The 22,451-nt window shown below is 41.1% G+C and overlaps 1 protein-coding gene across 2 annotated transcripts in view; it reads left to right on the top strand.

Annotated features, from left to right (window-relative positions):
• LOC115420877 (ankyrin repeat domain-containing protein SOWAHA) overlaps nt 1-22,451 on the top strand; it is an 87,486-nt gene that overhangs the window by 33,453 nt on the left and 31,582 nt on the right. The window contains exons 5-8 of one of the 2 annotated variants that reach the window (XM_030136466.1): nt 3,249-3,302; nt 7,771-7,893; nt 9,265-9,276; nt 20,192-20,194. In XM_030136466.1, coding sequence (XP_029992326.1) covers nt 3,249-3,302; nt 7,771-7,893; nt 9,265-9,276; nt 20,192-20,194 — 192 coding nt within the window. The remainder of the gene's footprint in view (nt 1-3,248; nt 3,303-7,770; nt 7,894-9,264; nt 9,277-20,191; nt 20,195-22,451) is intronic. The other variant, XM_030136467.1, reaches the window with a different exon arrangement.

Raw genomic sequence — 22,451 nt, 5'->3', positions numbered from 1 at the left:
AACCACTTTACTTTTCCATATTTTACATTTTGTGTAATAAATTGTGTATTTACATTAGTAAATTATAATTTGCTAATGATTATTACTTGCTGTTCTTGCTGCTGTGTTGTACCTCTTGCATCACTGCATTTAAGCTGAAAATAAGTTTAATATCAGTCAATGACAGATTTTTTTAAAAATATTTTTTTCTGATTTCTGACATGAATACTTGCCTTTCTAAAGGAGCAACTTTGCTAATATCTTCTGATTAGTCATTTAATCTAACCAGCAGTTAAAAACCCAAATATATTGAGTTTAATATCTTATGTGACAAATAAAAATAAATACTCACTATAGCTTGTAGCTTTTTTTTCCTGAAAAGTATCCAGTTGTCTATATAACATAGTCTGATAGAAACTTTAACACTGAGACTGTATTTGTAGATGGCTTATACTTGTTGTTTTCATTCACAAATTGGAACTTATGTCATTAGAATGTAAGTACTGTAGTGTTGGATTAGATTAGATTTGTAATGTAAGATAATTAACGCTGATGTTGTAAAAATGAATCAAATACAGAATGGAATTTTGACAAGGCTGTGTTATGTAAGATAGATAATGTTATATTAATTTACATTGATTATCTTATTGATAAGATTAATTGTTGGAAGTGATGATGTTAGATCTGATACTGTTAGATAGTCACATAGATAATACTGTCTTGGATTAGATACGTAATCTTAGATTTGATCAGAGAGATAATGAGAGGGCTGGAGGACCGTCCTCCCCCTCTCTCCTGGGACTTCAGCTCCGTCTCAGTAACAAAGCAGTCCTTGTCTGTCTGTTTCACACAGTGAGTAAATGTCCATCATAACACCAGGAGATTCTACTGCTGAGCTGTCCTGCTGTGTAGAGAGGAGAGGAGGAGACAGAGCTGCGTCAAGCACTATTTTACCCATAATTCTCAGTGTTTGTTTCACCTGAGGTGGAGCACGTTTTCACATGAGGACGATGTTGTGAACAATCATGTCAACTTTTTCAGGTTGTTTTTTGACAAAGTAAAGCTGGATTTATGGTCGATAACAGGAGTCGTGCTGTTTTTCCCTGACAGTACCCACAGCGACAGACACATATTGTTAATCGGTAAAAGCAAAAATTACCATCACAGCATGCTTTATACATATTAATAAACTGCAGATAAATGGAGGAACATCAGCAGTTTGCTTCTGTTTACACAATATCAACCTGAAACATGCAGGACATCGAGGCAAAAGTGTAGTCTTATGTGTGATCAACAACTGATCCTGTATCTGGGACAGTTCATAAACACAAACCAGGCTTACATGTCAGAACCTTTTCATCTTCCTATGTCTGGTATGACAACCTTTATGATGATTACCGCTGTGCTGACCAATAGGAGCACAGCGCTCCACCACAAAAGGTTATGTGTGATGTTTATCATGCTAGGTCTAATCATGCAACACAAAAGGTTTGTCTGGCTACAGCAACAACACCATACCTGTTTGATGTGAGACCAACCAATGAAAGCATAGGAAACCTGGTAACAGTTCAACACCTCATGAGCGCTGCTATGAAACATGACATTATGACATGAAGGTGGTGAGTTATGACTGGTTACCTTCTGACACAGTTAACATGCCAACACTACTGTGTGTCATTGTTTTTAAATGTATTTATACCCACTGTATTATTAGAGTGTGTGTGTATGTATGTGTGTATGTTAGTATCAATGTGTATGATGCATGTTTTTTTTTAAGCACCTTATAATTTCGTTGTATGTATTTTCTAATTGTACAATGATAATAAAGGTAATCTTTAATGTACATAAAATATGCAACAAGAGTTAATGAACACAAGCCAAAGAAATAAAGTAAACTTTGCACACACAACACTAAAGCTAATATCATTATCACAACCACAGCTATCTAAACAGAATCTATACGGCATGTTTACCTAACTCAACAGCTACATACGTGTCACTGTACAACTTTTCACTTCACAGTGAATTATCACAGTTCACACACAACTAGGCACTGAAAAATATTACCTTTCATTTTAAGAAAAAAATGTGTTTTTATTCTGAGTTCACTTCTTTGGAGTGAATACAAAGTTGGAAAGTAATGGACTCTGCTCTTTAAAATATTTTTCCAAAGTGATACATACTGATCCACCATAATATATACCGAGTCCACAGAGTTTTCAGCTGGTAACAGGCTAATAGTAGAGCTCCTTAACTACACACTGTTTAGTGACATTAGGAGAAAACACTGCATACGTACATTCGGAAATAAATGTTTTATAAATGGAATCATGAACACTGGACAAGTGACAATTATTTCCCTGTGAGGACAGGGGTATTTCACACCTGGAGTATGGTGTATACTGAACCTGCTGTAACTGAATTGGAATTCTTCCACAAACATTTCCTGATTCCATTCCAAGGCCAAACTCACCCAACAGCTCCATCCTCAGCAAGGGGAACAAGATAAAAAAAATATAATTTGGACAGTTTTCAAATGACCCTTGTCTACACCAAAGAACCCAAACATACTGTACTTTAGTTTTTTACTGTTGAGGGAAACCACAGAGAAAGTGGATGGAGAAGTGGAGAGAGCTTGAAACGAGGGAATCAGTGAGACAATGACTCAAAAAGGAAACATGAAACGGATTTATTCATGTATCCGGTGGAGAAAATGAAAGAATAAATCAGACAATCGAATGGTGCTCATTAACAAGTTGAGAGGAGACCTCTCCAATCTGCCAGACTGACAATAGACAGTAAATAAAGATGTCAGGTTGAGAGATGAAAGCAGCCTCATCTTCTCTGAGTCCTCTGAAGTGTGTTTTAGTGAGCCTTTGAGAATTGTTACCGTCTTTTTAGGGTTTTAATGGATTCGTTATATATTACCCCTTACCACTCCTTCAGGGAGGTTCACTTTCAGTCTACAGGAATCTTATATAATGACTAGCACTGCAAACAATTACACAACAAGGGGGGCGTTTGTGCAGAATTATCCCAAAGATGATTATTAATGCATGTTCTGAGTCCTCCTGTGTACACAGAATGCTCCATTCAGCATTCACAGGAGAAAACAAGAATTCCAGGTGGCCCCATTATAATAATATCAATCAGTTCAGTTCAGTTTTAACTGAGACCAAGCAATGAACCTGGCATCAGAGAATGTTTGATGTTTGGACCCTTTATTATGAATTGGTTGTTAAGTGTCAATGTTTGTGTGATTTTTCTAGAGTGATGGAAGTCAAGAGGATGATACTACAAGTGTTGCTGCATCCTCTGTCATGGTAAGTTTCTGAAGAATGGAGCCAAACAAAGGAGATGCACATCCATCCATAATATTTCCTTCTCTACTGTACAGATTAAATACTTCCATTAACATCTACCATTTATGTATAATCATAACCCTATGTAATTTAAGTGGTGAACTGTATGCATTTGCCAATAACAGTGCACATCAAGTTTGTACATCAGTGTAAATTTACGTTGATGAACTCATTTTCATTCATAGTCTCTGAGCAGGTTATAATACTATACTACATGCCATTGATTCTGTAACTCAACAACTATAATGCAATATAATACATATAGATTACAAAAGTAACAAAGATATCAAACAATAACAGTGAATTTAGTTCCATAGACAACGTAGTAAGCATACTCATGATGTTTTTCAAGTATAACAATATATAAATACGTCAACAAATTCCAAATGAAACGGACACAGTCAGCTTTTCTGGGGTCAGAGGTGAAGAGCCAAGAAAAAGGACGGGTTAAAAAAAAGTACAAAGGTATAATTAGCAATATCTGTGTAATGCATCAGAATAAAATGGAAAACCATAAATGATTTAGTGTGGATCTTTTCAAAGTCTTGTATTAAAGAATACATTATTTTATTTATCACTAACATATGTAAGCACATTTTAATGTTCACCAGTACAGGGCCAGTCATAGATACTTATATTGTAAGGTGACTTAGTATTTTAGTACTACATTCTTCCATATGAGCATATCAGCTTGTAACTACAGTTATGAGAAATGAGAAGTGCAGTGAAGAAATACTTACAATATTTAACTTGGAAATGTAATAAGGCAGAAGCAAGAAGAAGTATGATACTGGGGTAAAAGTACTAAGTTATGATCCACCACTGTTTCCAATAGACAGAGGAGGACATTGACTATAGTGGATGTGGGTTTACCCCAAATAAACACCAAACTGAGACAAAAGCCATGATTTAGACAAAAAACTAAAAGTAAAATAAACTCAAAAAGAAAAAGATAAACATGAAGACAAATACAATAGTGGAAAAAACACTTGAAACAAATTATTCTGTAGTAACTTATGGCAAAATAAGGACAAAATGAGCACAGTTTGTACTTGTATACAGTACTTGAGTAAAAGTATTGTGCTTTATTTAAATGTAACAAGTAGGTAGCTTTAAATGGTTCAAACTTACATATATTACAATGCAAAAACTGTCCATTTTGAGTGTTTCCCTCTACACCCTGTGACTCCATTCATGCACTGTTTCCTGCTCCTCTCAGTGCTTCCTTCATCAACGTGCAGCTCTCCCCTCTTGGTGTGTGTTGTCAGGCTGAAGGACAGCCTCCCTCTGTGAGTGGTTGAGGCTGTGTAATTAACATGGAGGTATCAGGTAAACAGTGAGGGACGGCTTAGCAGGCCTCTGATTAAAGGCATGGGTGGTGCTTCACAGCACCCTGCTGGCCAATAAACACCACTAATGGCATCAGGACCCCCGCCCGGCAACACAGGAGGCTGCCACTGATAGAGGACATTCAGGACGCCATTTTATGGTGGAAAATACCAGCATATGGAGTATTAAAGGAATACTCTACTGAAAATATATGTGAGTATCAGGCACTTATTGCCTGTAAGCTTGAATTGTGCCTCAGAGGAAAAGTCTGTAACTTTCTCCATCACAGCAGACTAATGAAAGTAGCCAAGACTGAAACTTCTGAAAGTACTCCTGCAGTTAAATCACTCACTGCTGTTGAAGCATATTCCACACCTTATTTAATCCCCAGTATGAGACTTGCACACTAACTATATTATCATAACACTCAGTAATGACACAATAATGATAGTGTCATGACAGTGATTCTGTGATACAATCATCTGTGGTACATCACAATGTCTGTGAAACTAAAGAAGAAAAAGACACCAAAATGATCAGAAAATTTGAATTATATATTTATCAATTTGATTGTGTAATACTTATAGTGACCTCATCTTCAGTGTTTATATGGACAATAGTTTGGAATAACAATATCAAAATTCATCATCATTCAATATCATAGAAATAAACATTCCACATAGATATTTTGTCCCACCTGGAGTTCATAGCGGAGTGACAGGATTCTGTGGTTCTTTTTTGACAGACAGGAAATAAGGGGAGAGAGATGTTTTTGACTTACAACAAATATACAATGTAACATGAGATGCAGTAATCACAGCAATGAGTTAACCTCACAACATCTACAACATCAAGAACTGCGAGTAAGATGTTGTTAAGTAAGAGTAAGAGATTCAGTTGAGTCTTCTAGTTCATTCATCTTCAGAACTGCTTTATCCTTAGAGGGTCATGGGGGTACTGGAGTTTATCCCATCTATCTATGGGTGAAGGCGGGGTTCAGCCTGGACGTGTTGATGAACAACCAATTGCATTCATATTCACACCTATGTGCAATTTAAATAACCAGTTACCATATTAGTGCATGTCTTTGGATGGTGGAAGGAAGTACCGTGAGAGAACCCACAGAGACACAAGAAAGCCCTCACTGCACCATCGTGTCACCCTCCTAGTTTTTGTATTTTGCACTCACAGTCAATGAAAACTTTGTGTAATGCTCAGTGTATGAAAACTGAACCCATATGCACGACCCAGAGACAGACGTAAAAGTTCACAGTGTTTATTCAACACCAAGCTCACTGACAGTTGAATGAAAATGATAATGAACAAAATCTTGAGGATAATGGTCACTGGGTTCTTCTCAGGGTGAGTACACCGGACCGGAGATGAAAACCCACCGTCCGGTTCGGTAGAACACGTCGGTACCCCGACTAGGGAGAAGCAGAGGGAGGTCAGTGGCAGAACCAGGTCATACACGGGTAGGCAATCAGACAGGCAACAGGACATAGGGATCAGGCTAGCTCACGTACTGTAAAAGTCGGGCAAAGAGGTCAAACACACGAGGTCAGAAGGAGGCAGAAAAAACCGACAGGGATTAGGCAACAGGCAAAACAGGGATGGCAAACCGGGTCAAACACAGGTAGGCAGACAGACAGACAGGATCAAAAACGCTGGTAGGTATCTCACGAGGAAAAATACGAACTGGCAACAAACAAGGGGGAAGACAGGGCTTAAATACACAAAAGGGAGGGAAGACAATGAGACACAGGAGGAACAAATTAGGGTGGAGTCAGGTAATCACACAGGTGGACACAATCAGGGACAGGAAACAAAGACACCAGACATGACACACGAGGGAAACTTAACAAAATAAAACAGGAAACGACACACAAGACAGACAAGACAGACAAAACCAGACTATCGTCTGGTGGCAGGCTTGACACTTTGAGACCACATTTTTTGACATAATTTTTATTTTGAAACCCTAAACTGGAATTTTTTCATATGAATCATTTGTTTAGTATATTGGCATACAGAAACAAAAATCTAAAGTTTCTGGAATAATTTCATAACAAAAAACTTAACAAAAGAAAATGGCACCTGCCAAACACAAAGTCACAACAGTAGTGGTCCTGGTCGGGAGTTGTCACTCTCTCTCGCCCTGAATGCGGTCTATCGTCAACAGAGCCTGTCGTGTTGTGGCGTTCAACCAGGTTTCTGATTGTGGGTTGGGAACAGCCCATATGCCTGGCTATATCACAGTAGCTCAAACCGGCCTCCACCATACCCAGTGCTCGGAGACGTTCACATGATAGACGTGGCATGATGCCGTTCACTGGACTAACAATGGTGGCCTTTTTTGGGCCTTTATATAGGCCTTCAAAACCAGTCCTCAAATTGTGCAGATACCCACTGAGTATTGCTCAATGTGTATTTGGTCCACTTTTGCAAAGAGACCAACCCATGTGCAATGAACTGTGACAACATGACAACTCATCATTATCTCAACTACCCCAGCACTAAGTCATCAATAAATCCACAATGAATAATTACAATCCCCCTACAAGTAGAAATATGCGTACATTTCTACCTCAAAGTTTCTATTGACTGTCTATCTATCTACATATGACTGAAATCAACTCAGAGTACATTTGTTTACACATGTCTGAAATTTAACCCTAAGCCTTAAACAGGTAACCCATGGCCTGGTTGACCATAAAACTACTTTACAGCTCAGGCTCAAACTGACAGCTGAATGAGCCCATAGACTAAAGACAGTCATGATTCTGATAAAGTGCACAGATTGTGTGGGATGGGCTAGAGGTCAGGGCTGAGACTGAATATGAATTAAAATCATTTGAATAGGTTGAAACATACAATAAGTTCTGCTTAAAAATGCTTGGTATGATGATGACACAAAGATGGTGACAAACATGTATCTACTTTCATTGGAATAAACGAAACCTTGAAAACCAGCCAGTTCATATTACATCAGCATTACAGAATAAAACCTATAAAATGCATTTGTGCTTCCATTCATCTTTGTGATAAAACCTAGATAATGGTGTTTGCTCATCTTCTGTCTTATCCGTCCTCCTCCCAGTCGCTGTTTCACCGGGTACAGCTGGATCCACTGGAGAAGGACTGGTTGAGGAGTTCAGCTCTGGGGAACTTGGCTGCTCAACGCCAACTGCTCATGCAGGAGCCCAGCCTCGTGTTGAAGAAGGTACATATATAGATCTCTGAATCACTGTTTAAAACACAGCCGTGGAATCAGTGAGTGGGAGCTGAAACTTTCCTCCACCAGGGAAATGATGCTTTCTTTTGGTTTGGTGTTTGGTCACAACTTTAAAAACTCAAACAGACTGAAATGCATCGCTGTAATCCATGTGATGATGTCCCCTCACCTCAGATGTTTTTGCAGCAGCAGTGGAAATAGTTGAAGGTTTGTTCTTGTTTGTTTTGACAAAAGGCATTCTGGGAAATGTAGGAAATGACATATCCTCCTGAGACCCAGCAATGGATTTTTGTCCTCTGTAGGGGACAAAAGTTTGACAGTTTTACTTAAAAAATGTTGTCCATCGCAAAGGACATTCCATTAATAAATAAATAAATACAAATAATTTGAAAAAATCTATCTGAAAAAACTGTTGCATTATGCAGTTTCCAATCAAGACAATTGTTTTATGTAAAAAAGCAAACATTTTCACTTTTCTGGGTCTCAGGATGATAAGACAAATATTCGGTGAATCAAGTTGAATCCTACACCTGAAAAAGAGATACGTTGTTACAAAACAAAAAACACCAATAATGACTAAGATGTCACACTCTTCTGTGCTCTTAGACATATTAGTTGGTCTCAGTGGTTTGCTATTTTGTGGAAAAGTAACACTTGGATTAATTAAAATACCTGAAAATTACTGATGAATCATTCAGATTTGTTGCTAAATCGAACATGAGGAGGTGTTTGTTAAGTATCATTAACCCTTAAAGACCTGCAACTATTTTTGTGGCATTTTTGTATAAATGTTGTTGAACATCTTACCTTTCTTAAGTGATTCATCATCATTGATCATAATATTATTGTCTGCATTTTGCATTTTTCAGTAAAAATCTATATTTTACTATATTTTGTTTATCGATCATGTAGCTATTCAATGTTCAATTCAAAGGTTATCATGTAGAAAAGGAGAATAAATTAAGAAAAATACTTTTTCAGCAAAATATTTCAGTACCTGAACTTAAAAACAAGTGTCTACAAGTGCCAACATTCAATGTGGTAGAAGGTGACGGTGTTTCCATGTTCAGTACGGAGCCTCTGAACATTTAAATGGGTCATATCTGATGACCATGAAAAGTAGAAGAAACTGCATTTTACCTGAATTATTTAAATTCATTGATAGAATGAGGTAGGATTGGTCCAAACATTATTAAACATCTCAGATCAGTAGATGCTTTTTGCCCAGGTCTTTGAGGGTTAAACTTGCATTAACATATAATCTGATCTTTTTTTATTCTTATGTCAATTTACAGATAAAATGCATTGAATAAACACTGAAAATTCTTTTTCCCTATTTTCTTTTCCTGCCCTCAAAAGGATTTTATCACTGTAAGTACAACGTGGTGCTGCTCACATCATGGATTTATGTAACTGGCAGCACAATAATACTTTAAATGAATTATCTTGTCATTTAAATCTCACATACTTCAAATTACATCTGAGTTCTGTGGTGGATTTAAGTCTTGAATGAAACACAAAGCATATGTGAAAATACCTGTCGCTAATTTCCAACTTATCTACCAACGGGTCTACATTAATTCTGTTCCCAGCAGCCCGCAGGCTGGTCAGCGCAACGCTTTGTCAGTGAAACTCGATAGAAGGCTTTATAGAGCCAGGCGGTTAGAGAAAACAATTGGCTTAAGGAAATTAAATGTTCAAAGGGTAGTAAACAAGTTAGTAATCTTCTTAAGGAAATGAATGAAAGGGAGGGGTGGTGAATGGGTGGGGGTGTCTTCTACTGGGAAAGTAATGATCCTATTAGTTTGGATCAGACAGCAGGTGAAAAAGAGGAAGATGGATTAGATAAACACCAATCCTGGTGTCAGAAACAGGCAAGAGACAGATTACAGACATTCAACCCCTCACTGTTTGTACTTTGTCAGAGCATTTCTTGTAAATAGATGCTGACAGGCTATGACTGAGAAACAATATGAACGATCCTTTCACTCTGTGTCGACCAATGCGACTTAAAATCCTGTAAAACTGTCCGACTCAATAGAGAGAAAGAGAGTGTAACTCAGTGGTTTCCAACTTTTTTTGGCTCGTGACCCCAGTTTAACATCACAAATTTCTAGAGACCCCAGACATTCAAAATGGAAAACTATTTTTTTTTTTTTTGCTAAAATTAATTTATTTTTGATCATGTAATAGTTTGCTATACTATGTTGCAAATAAATGTTAATTTTAGACGATATTTATTCTATATAATGTATATTATTATGGACAGAAGCAGAAAAGCCAGGTGTAGATTACTGTACAAAGTGAGGATTTTATTTTCCTTGGTCAGGATATGTACAGTCAGTCCAGCTTGGATTTACAAGGCTGACAATTAATACTGAACAAACAAGAACTCAAACTATGAATCATGAAAGAGCTGCAGCATCTGAAACCGACCACAATGAACATTTGACAGATAAACAGTTCCACAGTGCTTCAGTTTCAGACTCACAGTTTGTCTTTTATGTACTGCGATTGTCTCTGTCAACTCACCATATATTTTTGTTAGTAAGTTTTTATTTTTTATTTTTATCAGTTACTAGAAATTTCAGACGACCCCCATTTGAATTCCAGGCGACCCCACGTGGGGTCCCGACCCCAAGGTTGAAAAACACTGGTTTAACTGAAGCTTCATAATCTTGTACATATCAGAACAAATATAGCAATAAAAGATATGTTAAAGGAAGCAGCGTCGGACAAACTTAATAATAATGAATAGCTGTACAAACATTTTAACATAGCAAGATTTGAGTGATAAGGTCAGAGGTTAAACAAAGGTGACAGAGGACATGTGGACATGTGGTTAAACAGGGCAGGAGGTATTAAAAGCCTGTACACCTGCTTTCACATATGCGATTAAGAACAAGCACAAACAGACTAAAATCATCTCCAAAAGTAGAACAGTATTGATTTAGCTCCAAAAAAAGGTATTTTAGTCTTTTCAAATCCAGGTACAATGAGTGATTGTAGTCTGTGGTCCTCCGTCACAGTAGTCGCTTTTCCATTGACCCTCAAATTACGCAAATATAACTTGCGCATAAAAATGTACCTAATGGAAAAATGACAATTTCGCCAAAAGTCTCATTTTTTGATTAAGAGTTTTTGCGCTGGCAAGAGGTTGTAATGCTTTCAGCACAGACCCAGAACCCAAATGCAGAACGCAGAGACGGATGTAAAAGTTTACAGGGTTTATTGAATACAATTAGTATGATAATGATAAAGAACAGGATCTTGAGGACAGCGGGCAAGGAAGTCCTCGTCTGAACCGTCCACCGGGTTTCGGACACGAACCCACGGTTCGGCACCGGGTTTACTGCCGGAACGCCGACTAGGGGAAAGCAGAGGGAGGTCAGGGACGGAAACAGGTCATGCACAGGAAGGCAATCAGACAGGCGACAGGACATAGGGAAAAGGCAAAACTCACGTACTGAATAATCAGGCGAAGGCGTCAAAAACCAGGAAGGCAGATAGAGGCTGACAACAACCGACAGGGAGCAGGCAAAAGACAGGCAAAACGGATGACAAAAAACAGGTCGAACACGGTAAGGCAAACGAACAAACAGGATCAGAACGCTGGTAAGTAATCTACAAGAGAGAACAAACTGGCGTCTGATCAGGGGAAAAGGCAGGGTATAAATACACAAAAGGGAGGGAAGACAACGAGACACAGGTGGAACAAATTAGGGCGGAGTCAGGAAATCAGGGTAAGGGTGAACACCAAACAGGAAGGGAAGTAAAGACAGCAGACAAGACACATGAGGAAAACTTAACAAAATACAACAGGAAATGACAGACAAACATAGAAGACAGACAACCCCAGACTAACGTCCGGTAACCGGCTTCACAGTACCCCCCCCTGTAGGGACGGCACCAGACGGACCAGGGGCATCAGGATGACGTCTATGGAAGTCCCGAATCAGGTCTGGGTCCAAGATGAAGGAGGCCGGCACCCAGGATCGTTCCTCAGGTCCATACCCCTCCCAGTCCACGAGGTATTGAAAACCTCTCCCACGGCGACGAGCTGCCATAAGGCGACGGACAGAGTAGGCCGGGTCTCCATCGATGAGGCGGGGGGGCGGCGGCGGTTGGGCGGGTGGAACCAAACGGCTCTCCTTGGCCGGCTTCACTTGGCTCACATGAAAGGTAGGGTGAATTCTCATAGACCTTGGTAGTTTCAAACGAACAGAGACAGGATTAATCACTTTAGAAATAGGGAAAGGACCAACGAACCTGGGTGCCAGCTTGCGGCTCTCCACTCTCAGGGGGAGGTGCTTCGTGGATAACCACACCCGCTGGTCAGGATGGTAGACTGGAGCCGGAGTCCTATGGCGATCAGCAGCCGACTTGTACCGTGCAGAAGCCTTTAACAGGGCCTGCCTGGCCCGGAACCACGTCCTCTTACACCTCCGGATCAGCGCCAGCGCCGAAGGGACACTAACCTCCTTTTCCAAGGATGGGAACAGAGGTGGTTGATAGCCGTACACCACATGAAACGGGGACAGCCCAGACGAAGCACAGGGTAGAGAGTTGTGAGCATACTCCACCCACAACAGCTGACGACACCAAGAGGCGGGGTTCTGCGAAGCCAAAACCCGAAGCCCCACCTCCAACACCTGGTTCAAACGCTCCGTCTGTCCATTAGTCTGTGGGTGGAAACCAGAGGAGAGACTGACAGAGGCCCCAATCAGGGAGCAGAAGGCACGCCAAAATCTAGCAGTAAACTGCGGACCTCTGTCCGAGACAATGTCTTTAGGAAAACCATGTAACCGACACACATGTTTCAACAGCGCCTCCGCAGTCTCTTTCGCAGAAGGCAACTTAGGCATAGGGATGAAGTGAACCATCTTAGAAAACCTATCCACCACAGTCAATACAGCAGTGTTACCGTCAGAAGAGGGAAGGCCAGTCACAAAATCCAGGGCAATATCCGACCAGGGCCTCCTAGGGGTCGGAAGCGGACGCAACAGTCCGGACGGAGATCTGCTTGACGCCTTACAGGAGGCGCAAACGGGACAGGCAGCCACATACTCCGTCACGTCCTTTTCCATTCCTCTCCACCAAAACCGCTGTTTAATGATGAACAGGGTCCTCCTCACCCCGGGGTGACAGGCCATCTTGGTGGTATGGGCCCAACTAATCACCTGGGAACGAAGGTTATGGGGAACAAACAGCCGGTCTGGCGGAACACCATCCGGGACAGCATAATTAACCAGTTCATTAGCAACAGCTCTTTCAATGTCCCACAGAAAAGCCCCCACAAAACATGAGCCTGGTAAAATGGTTTCAGGGACATCAACAGAGTTATCGGGGTGAAAAACCCTAGACAGAGCATCCGGTTTGCCATTCTTAGATCCGGGACGGTAGGACAGGGTGAAGTTGAAACGAGTAAAGAATAGGGCCCATCTAGCCTGACGGGAATTGAGACGTTTAGCTGACCTTAGGTATTCGAGGTTCTTGTGGTCGGTCCAAATCAGGAACGGAACCTCCGTCCCCTCCAACCAGTGTCGCCACTCCTCCAAGGCCACCTTGATGGCTAACAGTTCCCGATTGCCGATGTCATAGTTCCTCTCTGCCTGAGAGAGTCTTCTGGACAGAAAGGCGCACGGGTGGAGCTTATTGTCCTTCAGAGAACGCTGGGAGATTACCGCCCCCAGCCCCAGGTCAGATGCATCGACCTCCACCACGAACTGCAGGGACGGGTCCGGCACAGACAGGATGGGAGCCGAGGAGAAGGCTCCTTTAAGGGCGTTAAAAGCCCTGTCCGCCTCCACGCTCCATCTAAACACAGACTTGGGAGAAGTGAGACTATGCAGGGGGGCAGCCACTCTGCTGAACCCCCGGATAAACTTTCTGTAGAAGTTAGCAAACCCTAAAAATCGCTGAACGTCCTTCCGAGACGAAGGCGTGGGCCAATCCTTGACAGCACTAACCTTCTCAGGGTCCATTTGAACCCTTCCCTCGGAGACGATGAAACCCAGGAACGAAACAGTCGAACGGTGAAACTCACACTTCTCCGCTTTGACAAACAGCTGATTCTCGAGGAGCCTCTGTAGGACCTGACGAACGTGCTGCACATGAGACTCTTCGTCTGGAGAGAAAATTAGAATGTCGTCCAGATACACAAAAACAAAAACGTTCAACATGTCTCTGAGCACGTCATTCACCAGAGCTTGAAACACAGCAGGGGCATTAGTAAGGCCAAAAGGCATTACGAGATACTCGTAGTGGCTGCTAGGGGTGTTAAAGGCTGTCTTCCACTCATCCCCCTCTCTAATCCTCACCAAATGATAGGCATTACGGAGATCCAATTTAGTGAAAATCTTAGCCCCATGTAGCAGTTCAAAAGCAGAAGACATTAGTGGTAAAGGATATCTGTTACGCACAGTGATGTCATTTAATCCTCGATAATCAATACATGGTCTGAGTGACTTATCTTTCTTGTCGACAAAAAAGAAACCAGCCCCCGCAGGGGACGAGGAGGGTCTAATAAGGCCGGCCGCCAGCGACTCGTCTATATACTTCCTCATAGCCGTAGTTTCAGGTCCCGATAGGGAATACAATCTCCCCTTAGGGGGAGAAGTACCAGGGCGCAGTTCAATGGCGCAGTCATACGGCCGATGTGGAGGAAGGGACGTGGCCTTGGATTTACTAAAAACCTCCTTAAGGTCATGGTAACAAGGAGGAACCTTCTCTAAGGCTGGAAACTCCTCTTCACTATTCTTAGGGAGGTAGACCGGTGCCACAGCAATCTGTGGAGTCTCAGATACAGTCACAACAGAATTCACACTTAAACAATGGGTCTCACATCCCTTACCCCAAGACTGGACCTCCCCCGTGATCCAGTCAATATGAGGGTCATGTAGTTGAAGCCAGGGAAACCCCAAAATGAGGGGCTGTGAATCAGACTTATACACATGAAAACTAAGATTCTCTGTGTGCCCATCCGGAAACTGTATGTTGACAGGTTGGGTGCGATGAGTCACACGACAGATAACATGGTCATCCAGGGCCCGGGCCTCCAACGGACGCTGTACTGGGACCAGTTCCAGGTTCAGTCTCTTGGCCAGGCTACTGTCCATTAAATTCGCGTCTGACCCGGGATCGATCAGAACGGGAAGCTGCAGAGACACAGAATCAGAACAGAGAAGAACCAGTGGAAACTGACGAGATGAAGAGGATAAACATACAGTCCTGCTTAACAGGGGCCCCTCACCTGACTTGCCCTCAGGCTTAGTAGGGCAGCTGGCGACTCTGTGGCCCTCCTTACCACAGTATAAACAGAGACCCTCGGTAAGGCGTCGTCGTCGTTCTTCCGAGGATAAATGGGTACGCCCCAGCTGCATGGGTTCCTCCTTAGGCGGTCTACCAGTCTCTTTTACCGGGAAATGAAAAGTCTCTCGAGCGACCACAGTACCAGACGAAGCGGATGGGTGATTCTCAGATCCTTCTGCCCGCCAAACTGCCTCCTGGTCAGCAACCCGGATCGCCTCGGCGATGACGTCATCCAGAGAATGGAGCTGTTGACGGAGCGCCATCTCTCGGCCCACTACGTGGCATAAGCCGCCTAGGAAGGCAGCAATCAAGGCCTGATTGCTCCAGCCCGATTCTACCGCTAGGGACCGAAAATCACTAACATACTGCCTGATAGGCCTGTCTCCCTGTCTCAGCCTCAATAGCTCGTGACTGGCTAGTTGGTTTCTAACTGGGTGATCATAAACCCTTTTTAGCTCAGCCACCAGGCCGGAAAAAGACTGAACGGCCGGGGAGCCTTGTTCAAATAGAGCATTAAAGTAGCTCAGGGGAGGGCCTTCCAACAGACTAGCAACGTAAGCAATCTTGACAGAGTCTTTAGAAAAACGAGTAGGTTGAGAGTCAAAAATGAGTTGAAGCTGAGTGAAAAAATTACGACAAGTGTCAGGGTTACCTGCGTACTTAGAGGGAGGAGGGATGTTAGGCTCATCCGAACCTCTCGTCGGGGAATTGGTAACCCTGGATTCGCCTGAGGCGGCCGCGGCCGCAGCCTGGGTACTGGTGAGCAGCGAGACCTGAGTAGTCAGCTGATTCATCTTATCCAGCAGGGTATGGAGGGCTTGATCATGTCCCCCTAGTCTCTGTCCCTGGGACTGTATTGCTTCCCGGACCTGATTAAGTTCTGCTGGGTTCATTTTCTGGCCAGTTTGTACTGTAATGCTTTCAGCACAGACCCAGAACCCAAATGCAGAACGCAGAGACGGATGTAAAAGTTTACAGGGTTTATTGAATACAATTAGTATGATAATGATAAAGAACAGGATCTTGAGGACAGCGGGCAAGGAAGTCCTCGTCTGAACCGTCCACCGGGTTTCGGACACGAACCCACGGTTCGGCACCGGGTTTACTGCCGGAACGCCGACTAGGGGAAAGCAGAGGGAGGTCAGGGACGGAAACAGGTCATGCACAGGAAGGCAATCAGACAGGCGACAGGACATAGGGAAAAGGCAAAACTCACGTACTGAATAATCAGGCGAAGGCGTCAAAAAACCAGGAAGGCAGATAGAGGCTGACAACAACCGACAGGGAGCAGGCAAAAGACAGGCAAAACGGATGACAAAAAACAGGTCGAACACGGTAAGGCAAACGAACAAACAGGATCAGAACGCTGGTAAGTAATCTACAAGAGAAAACAAACTGGCGTCTGATCAGGGGAAAAGGCAGGGTATAAATACACAAAAGGGAGGGAAGACAACGAGACACAGGTGGAACAAATTAGGGCGGAGTCAGGAAATCAGGGTAAGGGTGAACACCAAACAGGAAGGGAAGTAAAGACAGCAGACAAGACACATGAGGAAAACTTAACAAAATAAAACAGGAAATGACAGACAAACATAGAAGACAGACAACCCCAGACTAACGTCCGGTAACCGGCTTCACAGAGGTGGTTTTTTGGGTGCAGCGCAAATGGTATATCACGTAAAACTGCAATGGAAAGACCTTTTTTTGCAACTAAACTCAGGTGAATTAAAAAACCAGATGATGAGGTATGTTACAACAAGTGAAGAAGAAGAAGAAACATGTCCCGGTATGTATGGACACACCAGGAAACCTGATCATTTTTTAATTTAGTACGAGATCGAGGGGTAATATATAATAATAATTAATATATCTGTAAATCAACACCATATTTACATTCGTCACCTTGTTTATGGAATGACCTCTCGTGTCATCTTGAGATAATAAATAAACAAATCATCGCATTTGTGATTTAATGGAAAAACTGACATTATGCACCTCTGTTTTTTGGACATTTAGTAAATATCAGTAAAGTTTTGTGCAGATGTCCAATGGAAAAGTGACTAGTGACACACAGACAATATTCTGACAGCGTCCCCGTCTTTCTCTACACTCAGCCTGTCTTCCATTCATAAATGGGATTTTAGGTAATAAAAATCACGATATTTTAAAAACAATTTCCAGTGTGAAGATTTTTAAAAGCTGTTTCTGTGACTCCATTGGGACGGGGAAAACAAAAAGAATAGAGAATGATGACATCACACCAATGCACAGATGCTTAATGTTGTTTTGTGTAATGAACCTGCAAATGAAACATGAAATATAACTCATACTAGTGTATAAGCCACAGGACACGTGGGAGATGAACACGTGACAAAATCCACATAACATGAAGAATACAACCCAAATCTACACTTAAAGTTAACTCGTGTTTGTCGCTGAACTTTAAGGCAGAATAAAGCCCCTGGGTCTGATCCATCCAATATTATATGATGCTCCACAGTTTAATGTGTTCACCTGAAACAACAGTTTGTCAAAGCAATCATGACCTTAGTTTTATTATTTACAACTGTAGCTGCTGTGTTTCTGAGTGTCAGTGGGCATAAAATCTATAATTATTTTTTATCATATTGTAAATCAGGGGTGTCAAACTCATTTTAGTTCAGGGCCACATTCAGCTAAATTTAATCTGAAGTGGGCCGGACCAGTAAAATAACATAATAACATAGAAATATTGTTAACTCCAAACCTTTGTTATATGTTTTAGAGCAAAAAAAGTTAATTTACACTATGAAAAGGTTTACATCTACAAACTATCCTTTCAAACAATGTGAATAACATTAACAAACTAGAAAAATAGAAGTAATTTTAACAATATTCTGCCTCAGTTTATAATTTACACATTTACATTATAATATAAAAAAAATACCCCAAACATTTAGTAACAGGCAGACTCTTATTAAAATTGTACTTACGACTTAAGACATTTCAGGTTGTTCATATTTGTTCAGGTTATTTACATTTTATGTGAAATTATACTTTGTTTTAGTGTAAATACATGAAAATATTTACATTTACAAAGAGAAAAATTTGGAGTTGTCATTATTTATGTTATTTTGATAGTATTTTGCAAGTCCCGCCCACTTGAGATTGAATTGGTCTGTATGTGGAACCTGAACTAAAAGGATTGTTAATATCTTCAGTGTAATTTTTGCATTTCACAAATTCATCCCAAGGGCCAGACTGGACCCTTTGGTGAGCCGGATTTGGCCCCCGGGCCGCATGTTTGACACCTGTGTTGTAAATCAAGTGGTCTGAAAGGTAAAGACACTTTTACCCCATCCTCTGAACTCAGTCAAAGGGGATTAATTAGATGACTGACAGCTGTTATTAGAAGTGTTTGGATTCAGTCAAATGTGAATCCACTACTCTGTGGTTCTACACAGTGGCTTGGGAAAGTGGATTCACTTTTGCACAGCGGCGTGAAATGGCATCAAGTCATTTATATTTATGTCATTATGCTGCAGATGGAAGATGTTTGTTTTCATATTCTGGCATTTTCCCCCCATTTTTTTTTTTTTTTTAGTTTAGTTTATTTCGAATATGCATCCAGACAAAGTAATCTTACTTAGTCCTTAGAAATAACACAGGTAGTAAGAAGTCATGGAAGAAAACAAAAAAACAAAACAAAAAAAAAAACAGAAAACAAAACTTATACATATACATGTCTTCATTTGCACATTCGAAAAGGAGTGGGAAGAAGTATAATTTATTTAATCCCACCCCTTCTCCACACAACAGGCTATCCTTTAGCTTCCTATCAGCATAATATATGAAAAGTCAAGTCCCTTAGATCTTTTATAAGTAATTAAGCTCACTTATCATCCTTGACTTTAGCTCCTGCATCTTTTAAGGACAAAATTTTCTAGAGATGAAATACAAACAGTAGATGTACAGTTGCGGAAAAAATTATTTGACCACCTCTTGTTTTCTTCAGTTTGTTGTTTCTTTTAATGCCTGGTACAACTAAAGGTACATTTGTTTGGACAAAAATAATGATAATAATAAAAATAACTCATAAGTGTTTAGTTTCAGAGCTGATATCTATCCATTTTCCATGTTTTCTTGATAATAACCAAAACCACTTCAGTTCTTACATCAATATCTATGGCACTGTGCTGACAAAACAGTGCTTTTAGGCATTCCGTGTTTTCTTTTCTCTGTTTTTGTCACGATACACACAGGAGTTAGTACTGGGTTGCATAACCATTGTTTCTGATGACTTTTGATGGTCTAATAATTTTTTCTGTGACTGTATAACCTCAACATAATCTGTGTAAGATCTGTTACTTTCCGACAATATACAAATAACAGACACTACAGACTAGACTTTGGTTCTGGTTAGGAAAAGACTGTTGTTTGGCTTAAATATTACCAAATACATCAATAAATCACATCCTTTTAGACCTTTTTGTATTAAACCAAGGTGTACCTTTTAAGTCACAATTCTAATTATGTCAATCCTTAAACTTGACCAAAATACCTTTAATCCTGCAGTTGTTGCTGAGTCAGGTGTGATTATTATGGCTTTCTTCTATTACATCAATGTACCACTTAACACTTTAATGTTGTTATACTATATACTTAAAGAGAAATGTAGATTTGAAACATGTTTAGTATTACTTTGAGACATACAATATGAGAACATTTTACTTTGGTGACTAAAGTTAGTTCAGGTCTGATCAGCACAGTAACAACATTTACTGTTTATTCTACAATGTCTAGAAGCTATAGAAAAATTTGAAAACTATAAGCTTTATACTTTAGCTCAACTATTTAATTCAATCAATTACTACAACTAAAAAAACGTTTCTTTTCAAAACAAAAGTGCTAAAGTCTTTGTTTTTCTTTCTCTGACTCGCCCTGGGTTGACTTGCCCTGATGACCTTGTGTGATGTAAACCTTGCCGTGCACAAAGGGGGTAAGTAGTCTTTTCCTATTGGCTGCGTTAAAACTAATCATCTAAATACGATGAGCAACCAGGACAGAACAACACACTTATTTCTGCCTCAATTAGCTTAGCATTGATATCACATACAGCAGCCTCCTCACCTCTGTCTCACTGTCTTGATAACAGTTTTAAAGAGTTGCTGGCGTTGGACATCTGCCGGCTCTTTGAAGTGTGTGTTGAGGTGGGGGTGCGGGGGTGGGGGGGTGTAATTGCAAAATGCAGTTCATGTAAATGGGATTCACATGGACGTCCAATTTTCTGGCATGTTTGTCTACAAAACCAACATTGCATTGCTTTGCAAAGTGTGTAGCCCTGCCTTCAAACAACCTGACAGGTCTGTGCAGCCAAACGCCTTCCAGTCTGCTGACACTATGCTAAACACTGTCCTACATACACAAAAGCCTTTCTCCTCTCAGACGCCGATGGGTTATTTTTTACCATCCCTTGTTTTCTTTCTCCAGGCGTCAGGTTAATATTAGCGGTCGGACGCTACAGCAGGATGTAGAATCCATGCTAATTAGGGAGTCGTGTGATTTCAGCGGCTGAGCATTCAGACAATGGGGATGTGTAATGATATTGTAATTACATGGTAATTAATATTTGAGCAAACACTCACCCTCGCTGTGTGCCTGAAGGCAAACTGCCCGGCTCCTCACCAGATGGGAGGGACCGATAATTTCTACATGGAATCAGCTAGAAGATCTTTTAGAAAAGAGATGAGATTTTCTTTTGCTTGTGTGTGCTTTGGCGTTTTTTTTTAAAGACCTGATTTCACAGTTTGAGGATCTGGGAATTAGTCAACGTGGGATGAAGTACGATTGTCCTAATTTAGGCAGCTCACCCAGTCAGGGAGCTTACAAATGTGTACAGCTCGGCTCGCAGTATTTGCCGACTGATCTGTGATTTCCTTTTTTTCTTTCGGGAGCTCTTTGAGAGCTGTCTCCTCAAGTCCCAACATATGTTCTTCAGATTCATTGTTAAGTCAAAGTGTGATTCTACACCCAATAAAAGAGACGGTATTTCAAACCAGCACATATGGTAGTACTGTTGCAGGCTGGCTTTGAAAACTCCCCGTCGATGCCAGAACTAGAATTTCACACGGCATTATGGGAGGCGGCACGGACTCTAAGCTTCCTATTCAAGAGGTTTTTGCAAAAAAAGACCCCTCCATATGGCTGTTGTGCAGCCTCCCCCCTCCCATTAGCTGCATGGACCTCCCCATGCAGAAATAACAACATCAATGGTCTAACCCTCGCGCCACTTGAGAGTATTACACTCCTTTTCATGCTTCACTTGATCAAAACGGAAGGAGTGAAATTTACGCCTTTTTGATGTGCTTTTCCCCCGCTGCTTTCAGACGAGCAACGCTAACTCATTCTGCCTGTCACTCCACCACCCACCAAAGGGCCAACAGATGCCCGGCGCATGGAGGCCGACTGTTGGTTGGCAGTTGCCAGTTTGTGCCGGGTCACAGTCAGTGCGCCCCTCCTGTATCTGTTAGAGAGGCAATGGCTTCCCCTGTTTAATGGAGGCCCAGGTTCCTGCTGAGGCGGACAGGTGTCCATCATGTTTGAAAATGTGTTAATGTGTTACACAGAGCGTTAGCATGGCTGGGGATGGGTTCTGTTCTGTTATCCTTTTTGAGGATACATTTACTGGATACTGACAATTTTGCACAGTATGCTGTCTGTATTGATGAAATAGATTAAGCTCTTTGGAGAAAAGATGGATAGTGTAGTCAGTCAGTTGCTCAATTGATCAATCGGTTCATCTACAAAACACACGTAAAATACAACTGCAATAATATAAGATATAAGGATATGTGAAACAGGACATCATGATAAGTTTTCTGGTGCTTGTTTTGTTCATGGTTTTTGTGTTCGTAGAAAACAGATCAACTGATTAACTGATTAATAGAGTTACTCAAACTGAAAGCCTGCATTTCTGGTCAGACGGGGAAGCACAATCATTATGAAGGAGAAAAGATCACAAAGCCAGTGTTTTCAATATGGAATGAAAGAAGGAGGCAAGAAAATGAAGTTGAAAGTCTATCGTTGGTGAAAGAGTTTTATATTTGGATGTAAGGTGGCTGTAACAGTAATTCAGTTTGATGTGCATCTAAATAACAAATTATCAAAATGAACTTGAATAAATCTTATACGTACAATCTGCTCCTGCATGTTATTCACTTAGAGACATGAATGTGAAATTAGAAATCTTGGTTAGA

Source organism: Sphaeramia orbicularis, chromosome 6 (assembly GCF_902148855.1).
Source record: "Sphaeramia orbicularis chromosome 6, fSphaOr1.1, whole genome shotgun sequence".
NCBI lineage: Eukaryota > Metazoa > Chordata > Actinopteri > Kurtiformes > Apogonidae > Sphaeramia > Sphaeramia orbicularis.
The sequence above is the reverse complement of the archived record's forward strand: the minus strand, read 5'-3'. Positions and strand labels throughout refer to the sequence as shown.